Source organism: Aphelocoma coerulescens, chromosome 5 (genome assembly GCF_041296385.1).
Source record: "Aphelocoma coerulescens isolate FSJ_1873_10779 chromosome 5, UR_Acoe_1.0, whole genome shotgun sequence".
NCBI classification, from domain to species: Eukaryota; Metazoa; Chordata; class Aves; order Passeriformes; family Corvidae; genus Aphelocoma; species Aphelocoma coerulescens.
The window spans coordinates 62,715,042-62,729,178 of NC_091019.1; the positions used below are offsets into that span (position 1 = coordinate 62,715,042).

Consider the following 14,137-nt stretch of genomic DNA (forward strand, 5'->3'; position numbering starts at 1 on the left):
CCTGCTCCACATTTGTCCTGCCATCAAGTCAGAGGGCACAAACTTGACACTGACAAGTCCACCTCAAGACCATGTCCCCAAGTCACACAGCCACACATTCCTTAAGTACCTCCAGGCATGGCAATTTCCCCAATTCCACGGGCAGCGTGTGCCAGTGCTTGACAACCCTTTCAGATGAGAAATTTTTCCCTCATATCCAATCTAAACCACTCCTGGCACAACTTGAGGCCATTTCCTCTTGTCCTGTCCCTTGTTCCCTGGGAGCAGAGCCTGACCTGCACGAGCTCCACCCTCCTGTCAGGCAGCTGCAGAGAGTGAGAAGGTTCCTGTCGGATCCTGGTCTTCTCCAATGTCAGCCCCTCCAGCTCCCTCAGCTGCTCCTCATCAGACTGCTTCTCCAGGCTCTTCCCCAGCTCCCTTCCCTTCTCTGCACACACTCCAGCCCCTCAAGGGCTTCCTTGACAGGAGGGGCCCAAAACTCATCCCAAGACTCCACGTAACTTACATCTGTTCAACTGAACTCTCCTAAGAGAGCAAAGGCTAGTGATGCTGAGATTTCTCCCAGCTGCTTTGGGAATATCTTGCCTGCTTCTTCATGCTGCCTGCGAGCTTTATACCAGACCCCCTCCATGGTATCTGCCCTGTTGGCCTTCCCCTCAATTCTTACCCAAAACTACTCAACTCCATCAGCACCATCATTAAGCCCTAGACAGCTGGAACCCTCCCTTACATAGATGGTGACCCCAGTGCCTCTCCTTCCTTGCCTGTCCTTTCTGAAGGGACAATCTGGGAAGCTTTCCATCATCATCTTTGAAAACGAGAGCTCAGTGCTTTGCTGGGATTTCTTTGGCGGAGGAACGCTAATAGCAATGCTGAAGATGTGCCCTGATTGCACCCTAAAGAGTAGGAAGATGAACAGAATAGCCATTGGCTACAGCACTCCAGTGTGGGACTCATCCCACCACGGCTCTGGGATGGCAACTGTGTCCCGCTTTTCCTGCTGTGCAACCACTTCCAGCTCCCGCACTTTGCTGTCCACGCTGCACAAAGTGGCAAGGAAGCACTTCAGTTGAGCTCTTGATCTCGTTACCTTTTTGGAGGGGATGAAAGGAATAAGATAGATGTGTCTTTACAAACAGACCACGAGATTCTGCTTGTTGATAGGGCCAGGGACTCATAGATAGGGAAGTAACAAAAGAAATTCCCAGTTCTAGAAGATGCTACTAAATGACATGGACTATTGCTCAGCCAAGGCCATGTTAAATTCCTGAACTTCGAGAAAAAGAAGAAGATCTTAACAGAATTATGAACAGTGTTTGGTTATGTATGTATATAAAACAGAGGGTGCATATTAGAGGGAGCCATAGAGTAGGTGACTTAGGAAGTCTGTACCTTCCGAGTACCTCAGGCAATGGGGGAAGGAACGCACCTGGAAATTAGGATAAAAAGGAGGCTGTGCCCTCCAACAGCTTGAGACACCCCATAAGAAATGTCCCATGGCCTCTCCCTTTATTTGGATAACATTACAGGACTCATCTGTGTCTTTTCCAGACAGAAACATCTGGCGCTGTGAATTATTTTCGCACAGGGAGATGCCCTAATCCTTCAGTGGCCATTCTCAAATTCTTCTCTGGTTTCTAACACATCAAGAACCCCTGTGTCCTTGCTGCTGCACGGATCTCCCACGGCTCTGTGCCGGCCGCACACCGGAGCTCCCAGCTCCAGCTGGCAGCGCCTCAGCGCCCTGTGCCCTCCCGCCCCGACAGCCGCGCCAGGCCCTGCTTGCTGCCCTCATGGTGCCACTCGTGGCCCCAGTGCTCTCCAAGGGCTTCTCCGGGGGCACCTTCCTGCGGCCTTTCCGTCCCCGCACGAGGCCCACCAGCAACCCGCAGAGGGGCTGTTTCCAAGGGCCTGCAGGCCCAGCACCAGGGGCAGAGGCTTCCCGCTGACAGAGGGAGGGGTTAGGCTGGACATGTGGAAGAACCTCTTGGCTCTGAGGCTGCTGAGGCCCTGGCCCACGCTGCCCACAGAAGCTGTGGCTGCCCCATCCCTGGCAGTGTTCCAGGCCAGCTTGGATGGGGCTTGGAGCAACCTGGCCTAGTGGAAGGCGTCCCTGCCCTTGGCAGCAGGGTTGGAACAAGATGATGTTTAAGGAGCCTTCCAAGCCAAGGCCTTGTGTCATTCTGTGATCACAGGGCCTGGGGACAGCTGGGCTTAATTTCTGATTAGAACCAGTTTCAGCCCTGTAAGTTTGGTTGAGTTCAAGGAGACTCTTGACGAGCCCACATTCCCAGTGCATGAGATTTACCAATGCTGAGATCAACAAAGTCTTGCACGATCCAGATTCTGCAATATTGCATTTTATTGAAGCAACAGCAAACCAGTTTCTGGCTTGCACCTCATAAACGCACTGACTATAGAGCATTAATAGGTGTCACGAGGGATAGTGACACGAAATACGTTCTGTATTGTTATTGTCTAAATATAATTACCTATTCAAATCTTGATCATTAATTTTATCATAATAATTACATATATTGTATCTTTGATATTATTTATATTGGTATATTGTCTTGTTTCATTATATTTTCCTATTATAGATGTTTATCAACAAATTTTATAATATATAATATGTCTAGACTATGTCTTTGTATCTATGAAATAAAAATCTAGATTATTATGGATGCAAAGTTTCAGGTCAGCGCCAACCGAGTTGGTCCAATGCTGACCTAAAGGTGTCCCTCTGGGGACAAGGACAGTCACCGTCCCGTGACCGATCGTGCACAAGCAGCACCGATTGTTCCTCTCGGTCTTCTTTTCCCTGTTTCTTTTTTCTTTTTCTGTCTCACATTCCTGCTTCTTTTACACTCTGATTTTTGGCCCTTCCCAAAGGCCAGGAACAGTTGCATGCTACCGGTGGGGTTTGGTGACTTTGGCCATGCACGTAAGGCATGTGCTCTCTTCATGCGCGTTCTCGGGAGTGGGAAGTTCACGTGCAAGTGGAGCTCAATGTGGATCTGTGTGACCTTTTTTGGAAAAGAAAATGATACAGGGAGGTAGAATAAACCCTCCCGTGGCCCTCCACCTGCTGAGGCAGCAGGAGAGGCCGTGGGGCCTCTGCCAGAGTCTTTGCACGCATCCTCTTCTCCTTAAAGGAGCAGATTCGTAACCCAGCTTGTTCTGTGCAGTGAAGGGGAGTGAGGCCAACGGCGCTAGAGAGGTGCAGGGGCTCTTCTGGGCCTCAGGGAAACAACACGGCGCCGAGAGGCCTCTGCTTCACTCCGGACGTCACTCTGCACTTGGGCCTTGCTGGAGCCAGGGGCCACATAGGTGAGAGGCCCAGCTCCTGTTTTTCTCAACCAGCCCCGTCAATTCTTCGCTGACTTCCAGCAAATCTGCAGCACATCTGGCGTTCAGCGCAGTGACCGAGCACTGGAGCACATTGCCCAGAGGTTGTGGAGTCTCCCTCGCCGGAGATAGTCAAGAGCCCTCCAAACGCAATGCTTTGCAATGCACAGCAGGAAGGGCCTGCTGGAGCAGCCCTGGACAAGATGATCTCACCGGTGGTCCTTTCAAATGGGAACTCGTCTGGGATTCTGAGATCGGCATCTTTGCACAAGGGGAAGCTCTCAGAGGGAAAATGGACCCTAAGACAGAGCTGGGGGCAGTCACAGTCCAGGTGGTAATGGGACTCTCTCTCACAAGGCCCCTGGCCACGGCCTCTTCAGCCTCATTGGCTTGGACTCCCCGAGCGTGCTTTTGCTCTGGAGGACAGGTGTGGCAGCAATTCCCAGGGCCGACTGAGCAGTGTCTTCTCCATGTTCTGCACGCTCAGGTCTGTGTCAGCTCCTCCCTGAGGACTAGATTCTGCACACAGACCCCAGAGAACACAAAAAGGAATGGCAGTATTTGCTCTTGCGTGCTCCCCGAGCTGCGTAGCCAACCTGGTCATCACTGGATGCAGTGCTGAGGAGACTGTTGGGACGACACTGCTGCTGCTGCTGTCGATGGCAGAGTGCTGCTGCACAGCGCTTTCCCTTCCCTCTCTGTATCCCACACTCTCCCCTCTTTTCCCCTGTACTATCAGGTGGTTCTCTGCTGCCAGCTGCCAGTCCCACAAGCACAGCTCTAAGCAGGAGAACCTCTTTCAAGGATCATTGCTGAGGATTCTTCTGAACCATGTCCTCAGATCCATATACTCGCTCATTGCCTGAGAGTGGGCAGCCGGATCCATCACCATGTGATGGAAGAGATTGCACGTCCTGGCCATTTGCACCTCTGGGGGCAAACTGATCTCCCCAGGGAGCCTCTGGTTGCCCAAAATAAAGTGGTTGAGGCATCTCACTTCCACGCTTAAGCGCAGGTACTCGCTGATATCCACCAGTCGTCTCACAAAATCTCTCCTGCGCCACCGTGACACAGGTGTGATGTTCAGGAGGTGCATAACAATGGTCTTTGTGGTGTAGGTGGAAATGCCTAAGCCCAGCTGAAGACGGGTGAAGAACTGCAGGCATTTGAGGTGCAAGCTGTCAGGGGGGGCCAGCCTGGCAATGTACTTGAAGAACTTCACCTCTGCCACAGCGTAGGTCTCAGGCCACGTTGTGCTTGGGGTGCAGGCCTGTCTAGGCTGGCTGCTCACAAAGACGTCCGAGTCGCCTTGCCGCACCCCGAAGAGCACCTCAATCCGGAAGCTTTCTCTGCCCTTGGTCACCTGGAATTGGCAGGAGCGTTTGGAGGGCAGCAGCACTAAACGCCAGGCGTGCGACTGAGGCAAAGCTGGCCAGACGGCTCTCACCAGCTGGTAGAACCAGCGGGCTGTTTTCTGCACATCGAGGTAGGCGCCGGTGCACAGGGTGTGAAGGAGGCTGGGATCCTGATTCCTCCTCAGCTCCTCCTCGGGGTGGTGCAGGAAGCACAGCATCTTCTCACCCTGCTGCTCCCTCGTGCAGGTGCACTCCAGCTGCACACGGACACGGAAGTTCCTCACGTGCCTCTGCCCCTCAGTGTCCAGCTCCAGGTGGAAGGTGTGCCCTCGGGGAGGAGTCATGGGCACGAGCAGGCGGTACACAACATCCTGCTCGCGGGGACTCCAACCTTCAAAGGCACTGCCCACCCCAATGGCTCGTTCCAGGACCGGGTAGAAACTGCCAGACAAGACGTGGCCAAAGTAAATTGTGAAATTGGTCATCAGTTCAGTTGTCCACTCACAGCCTTTCTGCAGGTCCTGTACAGGCCACTGTATGCGCTCCATTAAAATCCTTCCAGTGTAATCTTCAATATCACGCTCTCCTCCTTCGGCTTCACGTGCATCATTATTGTTGTTTTCTGCATTTGCAGCCGCAATGACAACTTCATTTCCAGCACCAGCTTCGTTTGCAGCACCACCGCCGACTTCCTCTACGTTGCCATCATCATTGCTGTCTTCCTCCCGATTCGCATCATTGTTGTCTTCCTCTTCATTTCCAACAGCTTCTTCTTCGTCTGCATCCACATTTCTCACTTCTTCCTCATTTGCACCATTGTTTTCTTCTTCAGGCTCCTCTCTCCTCAGGCTCCTTTCCCTCCAGATAAACCATAGGGCCGAGAGAAGGAGCAGGAGCCCAGCAACGGCCCAAACCTGCCAGTGCTGCAAGGCAGACCAGAGCAGCTCTCGCCAGGCCCCTCCACTCTGCTTCAGGGTGAGCTGATCCACTTCCCATTCCAGAAGAGTCTTCTCCACTTCCTGGCTCATCGCACGCGCTTCCATGCGCAGACGCATCGCCTCGTCCAATCCATCACCCACGGGCTGCAGGTACTGGACTAGGCTTTGCAAGAGCAAGAACCACAATACCAAGGGACCCATGGTCTGCAGGAGGATGGAGAGAAGGCCTTGAGTGGGGCGGGGAGGGAGGCAGCCGGCAGTGGGGGCAGCAGGGACGGGAATGACAGGGGCCTGGGGCCAGGAAGGACAGGGCCCCAGACAGCTGGCAGGCAGCAAGGCCTGTCCCGCTGCCCCAGCAGCAGCAGCAGCAGCAGCAGCAGCAGCAGCAGCAGCACCGTGCCTGCCCAAGGCTCTCCCGTGAGGGGCTGTCCCTGCCCTGTGCAGGCGGAGAACCCTCCCCCGGGTGCAGCGTTTCTGCCCCAGCCCTTGTCCCCAGCCCAGCCTCCCCGCCACGTGTGCACTCACCGCTTGCCCAAGCAATACAGGGCCAGCGTTACCTGCTGGGGCCTTTGATAGCTGCCCCCATTGTGACACATCGCCCGTGATGTCACAGGAGCCACAGCACATCACAGCCAGGCCAGCCCCACCCTTTGTGCCCAGCCCAGCTCAGCCACTCAGAGTGGCCCTGGTGAACTGCTTAAGGCTGCTTTTGAGTGAATCTTCTTCTAAGAACTTCCCTTGGTCTTTCCTTTGTCTTTCTTATCAGCTGCCCTCCATTGCCAGTCTCATAGATACCCATGTTGGAAGGCACCCTCGAGGATCATTGAGTCTAAGCCTTGACTCCACACTGGTTCAGCCACACTTAAATCTCTGAGTTGTCGAGGTTGAAAAAGACCCTGAAGATCGCACAGTCCAACTGCAAACTTAACGCTGCCTACTCCCCAAATGCCACATCCACACAATGTTTAAACCTTTCTCAGGTGCTGACTCAGCCATTTCCCTGGGCAGCCTGTTTGCAAGCTTGAGATCCTCTTTATTGAAGGAATATTTCCTAGAGATCCAATCTAAAGCTCCCGTGGTGCAACTTGAGGTCATTTCCTCTGCTCGCATTGCTTGTTCCCTGGGCTAATAGAATGACCCCCACCGAGCTACAACCTCCCTTCAGGGACCACCTGCACTGTGTCAGGAGCTTGGGCTGTGAAAGCAGCTCCTCGCAGAAGAGAGGAAGGTGATGCTTTTGCACTGGCGCTCCCGTGATCCAGTGGGACCAAAGGGGTTGTCGCTGGGCAGGAGAGTTTCAGGCTGCCAGGAAGCGTTTCCATGTGGAGGAGAACCTTTCTGCCAAATACATCAACCAAGGGAAGCCACGCCCTTCCAAGCAGAAGGAAAAAATCAGAATTTTCCTTGTAGAAAATGGAAAGGTTGGAGTGCAAGTCAGTGCTGGAATGTGCCCACATGTCCGTGTGGGTTTTGCTAAGCTGCAAGGCCAGACGGGGAAGATGGGATCCCTGCACCCAGGAAATGCCCTCTTGCTCTGGGGCCTTCCAATGGCACTGGCAGCACAAGTGAGAGCCCTTCCTTAGCCTTTGCCTTCAGCAAGGCCCCAGTTTGGGCAAACCCTGAATTCCCTAAGAAAGCAGCTCAGATGTCCGCTGCCTGCCCTGTGGGATGCCAGAGGACAGACAAGCTCCACAAGGTGCTAATGCAAGACAGCTTAGGCTGCAGCTTTCTGCCCTTGTGTCTCTGGAGCCTTGGAGGGGAAGGCTGCGTGGCTTGGCGTGACCTTCACCAGCTCTCCTGCTAACAGCACTGGGCACCCCAAGGCTGTTTGGTCTCAGCTCAGGCAAGAGCAGAAAGAAACCCTCGCCTGTGTTCGTAGATCCCTGAGACGAGCAAGGACGAGGAGTGTGCAGAGAAGAGGCCGTCAGCACTGCACGGCAGCTTCTCCCAGCCATGAATCGCAGGAAATTCAAACACTAATCATATGCTTTGGGATTGGCGTTGTGTTTTGCTTGGAGCTTTTTCCCCCACAAGAAAACCTGTGGCATTTGCCATGTTGCACACCTGGATTTGAGTGGTCCACTCTCAGTGCAGCCTAGATCGGTCTCAAAACTGTGCCTTTGCCCCTCTCGTTCCTCGATGCGTTACGATGTGTCGTTTGAAGGGGTTGATGGGTAACACCCTTTCTCTTTTTTCACCTTGTGCTCAAGAGCTGGGAGAGCCACTGACAACCCTGCCCCGGCCCAGCTTGAGCCTAAAAGGCTTGTGCAGTAGGGTAACATGGCATGTTGCCAGTGGCTCAGCTGCCAGCACCGGTGCTAGCCGACATGGAAGGCTCATCTGTATGGCCTGAGTCAGCTCACAGCTGCCAGCATCTGTGCTGTGTCCTGCTCCACATTTGTCCTGCCATCAAGTCAGAGGGCACAAACTTGACACTGACAAGTCCACCTCAAGACCATGTCCCCAAGTCACACAGCCACACATTCCTTAAGTACCTCCAGGCATGGCAATTTCCCCAATTCCACGGGCAGCGTGTGCCAGTGCTTGACAACCCTTTCAGATGAGAAATTTTTCCCTCATATCCAATCTAAACCACTCCTGGCACAACTTGAGGCCATTTCCTCTTGTCCTGTCCCTTGTTCCCTGGGAGCAGAGCCTGACCTGCACGAGCTCCACCCTCCTGTCAGGCAGCTGCAGAGAGTGAGAAGGTTCCTGTCGGATCCTGGTCTTCTCCAATGTCAGCCCCTCCAGCTCCCTCAGCTGCTCCTCATCAGACTGCTTCTCCAGGCTCTTCCCCAGCTCCCTTCCCTTCTCTGCACACACTCCAGCCCCTCAAGGGCTTCCTTGACAGGAGGGGCCCAAAACTCATCCCAAGACTCCACGTAACTTACATCTGTTCAACTGAACTCTCCTAAGAGAGCAAAGGCTAGTGATGCTGAGATTTCTCCCAGCTGCTTTGGGAATATCTTGCCTGCTTCTTCATGCTGCCTGCGAGCTTTATACCAGACCCCCTCCATGGTATCTGCCCTGTTGGCCTTCCCCTCAATTCTTACCCAAAACTACTCAACTCCATCAGCACCATCATTAAGCCCTAGACAGCTGGAACCCTCCCTTACATAGATGGTGACCCCAGTGCCTCTCCTTCCTTGCCTGTCCTTTCTGAAGGGACAATCTGGGAAGCTTTCCATCATCATCTTTGAAAACGAGAGCTCAGTGCTTTGCTGGGATTTCTTTGGCGGAGGAACGCTAATAGCAATGCTGAAGATGTGCCCTGATTGCACCCTAAAGAGTAGGAAGATGAACAGAATAGCCATTGGCTACAGCACTCCAGTGTGGGACTCATCCCACCACGGCTCTGGGATGGCAACTGTGTCCCGCTTTTCCTGCTGTGCAACCACTTCCAGCTCCCGCACTTTGCTGTCCACGCTGCATGAAGTGGCAAGGAAGCACTTCAGTTGAGCTCTTGATCTCGTTACCTTTTTGGAGGGGATGAAAGGAATAAGATAGATGTGTCTTTACAAACAGACCACGAGATTCTGCTTGTTGATAGGGCCAGGGACTCATAGATAGGGAAGTAACAAAAGAAATTCCCAGTTCTAGAAGATGCTACTAAATGACATGGACTATTGCTCAGCCAAAGCCATGTTAAATTCCTGAACTTCGAGAAAAAGAAGATCTTAACAGAATTATGAACAGTGTTTGGTTATGTATGTATATAAAACAGAGGGTGCATATTAGAGGGAGCCATAGAGCAGGTGACTTAGGAAGTCTGTACCTTCCGAGTACCTCAGGCAATGGGGGAAGGAACGCACCTGGAAATTAGGATAAAAAGGAGGCTGTGCCCTCCAACAGCTTGAGACACCCCATAAGAAATGTCCCATGGCCTCTCCCTTTATTTGGATAACATTACAAGACTCATCTGTGTCTTTTCCAGACAGAAACCTCTGGCGCTGTGAATTATTTTCGCACAGGGAGATGCCCTAATCCTTCAGTGGCCATTCACAAATTCTTCTCTGGTTTCTAACACATCAAGAACCCCTGTGTCCTTGCTGCTGCACGGATCTCCCACGGCTCTGTGCCGGCCGCACACCGGAGCTCCCAGCTCCAGCTGGCAGCACCTCAGCGCCCTGTGCCCTCCCGCCCCGACAGCCGCGCCAGGCCCTGCTTGCTGCCCTCATGGTGCCACTCGTGGCCCCAGTGCTCTCCAAGGGCTTCTCCGGGGACACCTTCCTGCGGCCTTTCCGTCCCCGCACGAGGCCCACCAGCAACCCGCAGAGGGGCTGTTTCCAAGGGCCTGCAGGCCCAGCACCAGGGGCAGAGGCTTCCCGCTGACAGAGGGAGGGGTTAGGCTGGACATGTGGAAGAACCTCTTGGCTCTGAGGCTGCTGAGGCCCTGGCCCACGCTGCCCACAGAAGCTGTGGCTGCCCCATCCCTGGCAGTGTTCCAGGCCAGCTTGGATGGGGCTTGGAGCAACCTGGCCTAGTGGAAGGCATCCCTGCCCTTGGCAGCAGGGTTGGAACAAGATGATGTTTAAGGAGCCTTCCAAGCCAAGGCCTTGTGTCATTCTGTGATCACAGGGCCTGGGGACAGCTGGGCTTAATTTCTGATTAGAACCAGTTTCAGCCCTGTAAGTTTGGTTGAGTTCAAGGAGACTCTTGACGAGCCCACATTCCCAGTGCATGAGATTTACCAATGCTGAGATCAACAAAGTCTTGCACGATCCAGATTCTGCAATATTGCATTTTATTGAAGCAACAGCAAACCAGTTTCTGGCTTGCCCCTCATAAACGCACTGACTATAGAGCATTAATAGGTGTCACGAGGGATAGTGACACGAAATACGTTCTGTATTGTTATTGTCTAAATATAATTACCTATTCAAATCTTGATCATTAATTTTATCATGATATAATAATTACATATATTGTATCTTTGATATTATTTATATTGGTATATTGTTTTGTTTAATTATATTTTCCTATTATAGATGTTAATCAATAAATTTTATAATATATAATATGTCTAGACCATGTCTTTGTATCTATGAAATAAAAATCTAGATTATTATGGATGCAAAGTTTCAGGTCAGCGCCAACCGAGTTGGTCCAATGCTGACCTAAAGGTGTCCCTCTGGGGACAAGGACAGTCACCGTCCCGTGACCGATCGCGGACAAGCAGCGCCGATTGTTCCTCTCGGTCTTCTTTTCCCTGTTTCTTTTTTCTTTTTCTGCCTCACATTCCTACTTCTTTTACACTCTGATTTTTGGCCCTTCCCAAAGGCCAGGAACAGTTGCATGCTACCGGTGGGATTTGGTGACTTTGGCCATGCACGTAAGGCATGTGCTCTCTTCATGCGCGTTCTCGGGAGTGGGAAGTTCACGCGCAAGTGGAGCTCAATGTGGATCTGTGTGACCTTTTTTGGAAAAGAAAATGATACAGGGAGGTAGAATAAACCCTCCCGTGGCCCTCCACCTGCTGAGGCAGCAGGAGAGGCCGTGGGGCCTCTGCCAGAGTCTTTGAACGCATCCTCTTCTCCTTAAAGGAGCAGATTCGTAACCCAGCTTGTTCTGTGCAGTGAAGGGGAGTGAGGCCAACGGCGCTAGAGAGGTGCAGGGGCTCTTCTGGGCCTCAGGGAAACAACACGGCTCCGAGAGGCCTCTGCTTCACTCCGGACGTCACTCTGTACTTGGGCCTTGCTGGAGCCAGGGGCCACATAGGTGAGAGGCCCAGCTCCTGTTTTTCTCAACCAGCCCCGTCAATTCTTCGCTGACTTCCAGCAAGTCTGCAGCACATCTGGCGTTCAGCGCAGTGACCGAGCACTGGAGCACATTGCCCAGAGGTTGTGGAGTCTCCCTCGCCGGAGATAGTCAAGAGCCCTCCGAACGCAATGCTTTGCAATGCACAGCAGGAAGGGCCTGCTGGAGCAGCCCTGGACAAGATGATCTCACCGGTGGTCCTTTCAAATGGGAACTCGTCTGGGATTCTGAGATCGGCATCTTTGCACAAGGGGAAGCTCTCAGAGGGAAAATGGACCCTAAGACAGAGCTGGGGGCAGTCACAGTCCAGGTGGTAATGGGACTCTCTCTCACAAGGCCCCTGGCCACGGCCTCTTCAGCCTCATTGGCTTGGACTCCCCGAGCGTGCTTTTGCTCTGGAGGACAGGTGTGGCAGCAATTCCCAGGGCCGACTGAGCAGTGTCTTCTCCATGTTCTGCACGCTCAGGTCTGTGTCAGCTCCTCCCTGAGGACTAGATTCTGCACACAGACCCCAGAGAACACAAAAAGGAATGGCAGTATTTGCTCTTGCGTGCTCCCCGAGCCGCGTAGCCAACCTGGTCATCACTGGATGCAGTGCTGAGGAGACTGTTGGGACGACACTGCTGCTGCTGCTGTCGATGGCAGAGTGCTGCTGCACAGCGCTTTCCCTTCCCTCTCTGTATCCCACACTCTCCCCTCTTTTCCCCTGTACTATCAGGTGGTTCTCTGCTGCCAGCTGCCAGTCCCACAAGCACAGCTCTAAGCAGGAGAACCTCTTTCAAGGATCATTGCTGAGGATTCTTCTGAACCATGTCCTCAGATCCATATACTCGCTCATTGCCTGAGAGTGGGCAGCCGGATCCATCACCATGTGATGGAAGAGATTGCACGTCCTGGCCATTTGCACCTCTGGGGGCAAACTGATCTCCCCAGGGAGCCTCTGGTTGCCCAAAATAAAGTGGTTGAGGCATCTCACTTCCACGCTTAAGCGCAGGTACTCGCTGATATCCACCAGTCGCCTCATGAAATCTCTCCTGCGCCACCGTGACACAGGTATGATGTTCAGGAGGTGCATAACAATGGTCTTTGTGGTGTAGGTGGAAATGCCTAAGCCCAGCTGAAGACGGGTGAAGAACTGCAGGCATTTGAGGTGCAAGCTGTCAGGGGGGGCCAGCCTGGCAATGTACTTGAAGAACTTCACCTCTGCCACAGCGTAGGTCTCAGGCCACGTTGTGCTTGGGGTGCAGGCCTGTCTAGGCTGGCTGCTCACAAAGACGTCCGAGTCGCCTTGCCGCACCCCGAAGAGCACCTCAATCCGGAAGCTTTCTCTGCCCTTGGTCACCTGGAATTGGCAGGAGCGTTTGGAGGGCAGCAGCACTAAACGCCAGGCGTGCGACTGAGGCAAAGCTGGCCAGACGGCTCTCACCAGCTGGTAGAACCAGCGGGCTGTTTTCTGCACATCGAGGTAGGCGCCGGTGCACAGGGTGTGAAGGAGGCTGGGATCCTGATTCCTCCTCAGCTCCTCCTCGGGGTGGTGCAGGAAGCACAGCATCTTCTCACCCTGCTGCTCCCTCGTGCAGGTGCACTCCAGCTGCACACGGACACGGAAGTTCCTCACGTGCCTCTGCCCCTCAGTGTCCAGCTCCAGGTGGAAGGTGTGCCCTCGGGGAGGAGTCATGGGCACGAGCAGGCGGTACACAACATCCTGCTCGCGGGGACTCCAACCTTCAAAGGCACTGCCCACCCCAATGGCTCGTTCCAGGACCGGGTAGAAACTGCCAGACAAGACGTGGCCAAAGTAAATTGTGAAATTGGTCATCAGTTCAGTTGTCCACTCACAGCCTTTCTGCAGGTCCTGTACAGGCCACTGTATGCGCTCCATTAAAATCCTTCCAGTGTAATCTTCAATATCACGCTCTCCTCCTTCGGCTTCACGTGCATCATTATTGTTGTTTTCTGCATTTGCAGCCGCAATGACAACTTCATTTCCAGCACCAGCTTCGTTTGCAGCACCACCGCCGACTTCCTCTACGTTGCCATCATCATTGCTGTCTTCCTCCCGATTCGCATCATTGTTGTCTTCCTCTTCATTTCCAACAGCTTCTTCTTCGTCTGCATCCACATTTCTCACTTCTTCCTCATTTGCACCATTGTTTTCTTCTTCAGGCTCCTCTCTCCTCAGGCTCCTTTCCCTCCAGATAAACCATAGGGCCGAGAGAAGGAGCAGGAGCCCAGCAACGGCCCAAACCTGCCAGTGCTGCAAGGCAGACCAGAGCAGCTCTCGCCAGGCCCCTCCACTCTGCTTCAGGGTGAGCTGATCCACTTCCCATTCCAGAAGAGTCTTCTCCACTTCCTGGCTCATCGCACGCGCTTCCATGCGCAGACGCATCGCCTCGTCCAATCCATCACCCACGGGCTGCAGGTACTGGACTAGGCTTTGCAAGAGCAAGAACCACAATACCAAGGGACCCATGGTCTGCAGGAGGATGGAGAGAAGGCCTTGAGTGGGGCGGGGAGGGAGGCAGCCGGCAGTGGGGGCAGCAGGGACGGGAATGACAGGGGCCTGGGGCCAGGAAGGACAGGGCCCCAGACAGCTGGCAGGCAGCAAGGCCTGTCCCGCTGCCCCAGCAGCAGCAGCAGCAGCAGCAGCAGCAGCAGCAGCAGCACCGTGCCTGCCCAAGGCTCTCCCGTGAGGGGCTGTCCCTGCCCTGTGCAGGCGGAGAACCCTCCCCCGGGTGC

The 14,137-nt window shown here is 53.6% G+C and overlaps 2 protein-coding genes across 2 annotated transcripts; both read right to left on the bottom strand.

Annotated features, from left to right (window-relative positions):
- Positions 1–4,147: 4,147 nt before the first annotated feature.
- On the bottom strand, positions 4,148–5,842 carry LOC138110900 (inositol 1,4,5-trisphosphate receptor-interacting protein-like 1). The gene has a single exon (XM_069016054.1). The coding sequence runs from the start codon at positions 5,840–5,842 to the stop codon at positions 4,148–4,150; it is 1,695 nt and encodes a 564-aa protein (XP_068872155.1).
- Positions 5,843–12,176: 6,334 nt separating this feature from the next.
- Positions 12,177–13,871, bottom strand: LOC138110901 (inositol 1,4,5-trisphosphate receptor-interacting protein-like 1). Its single transcript, XM_069016055.1, has one exon. It carries the CDS (start codon positions 13,869–13,871, stop codon positions 12,177–12,179), a length of 1,695 nt encoding a protein of 564 aa, XP_068872156.1.
- Positions 13,872–14,137: the final 266 nt, after the last annotated feature.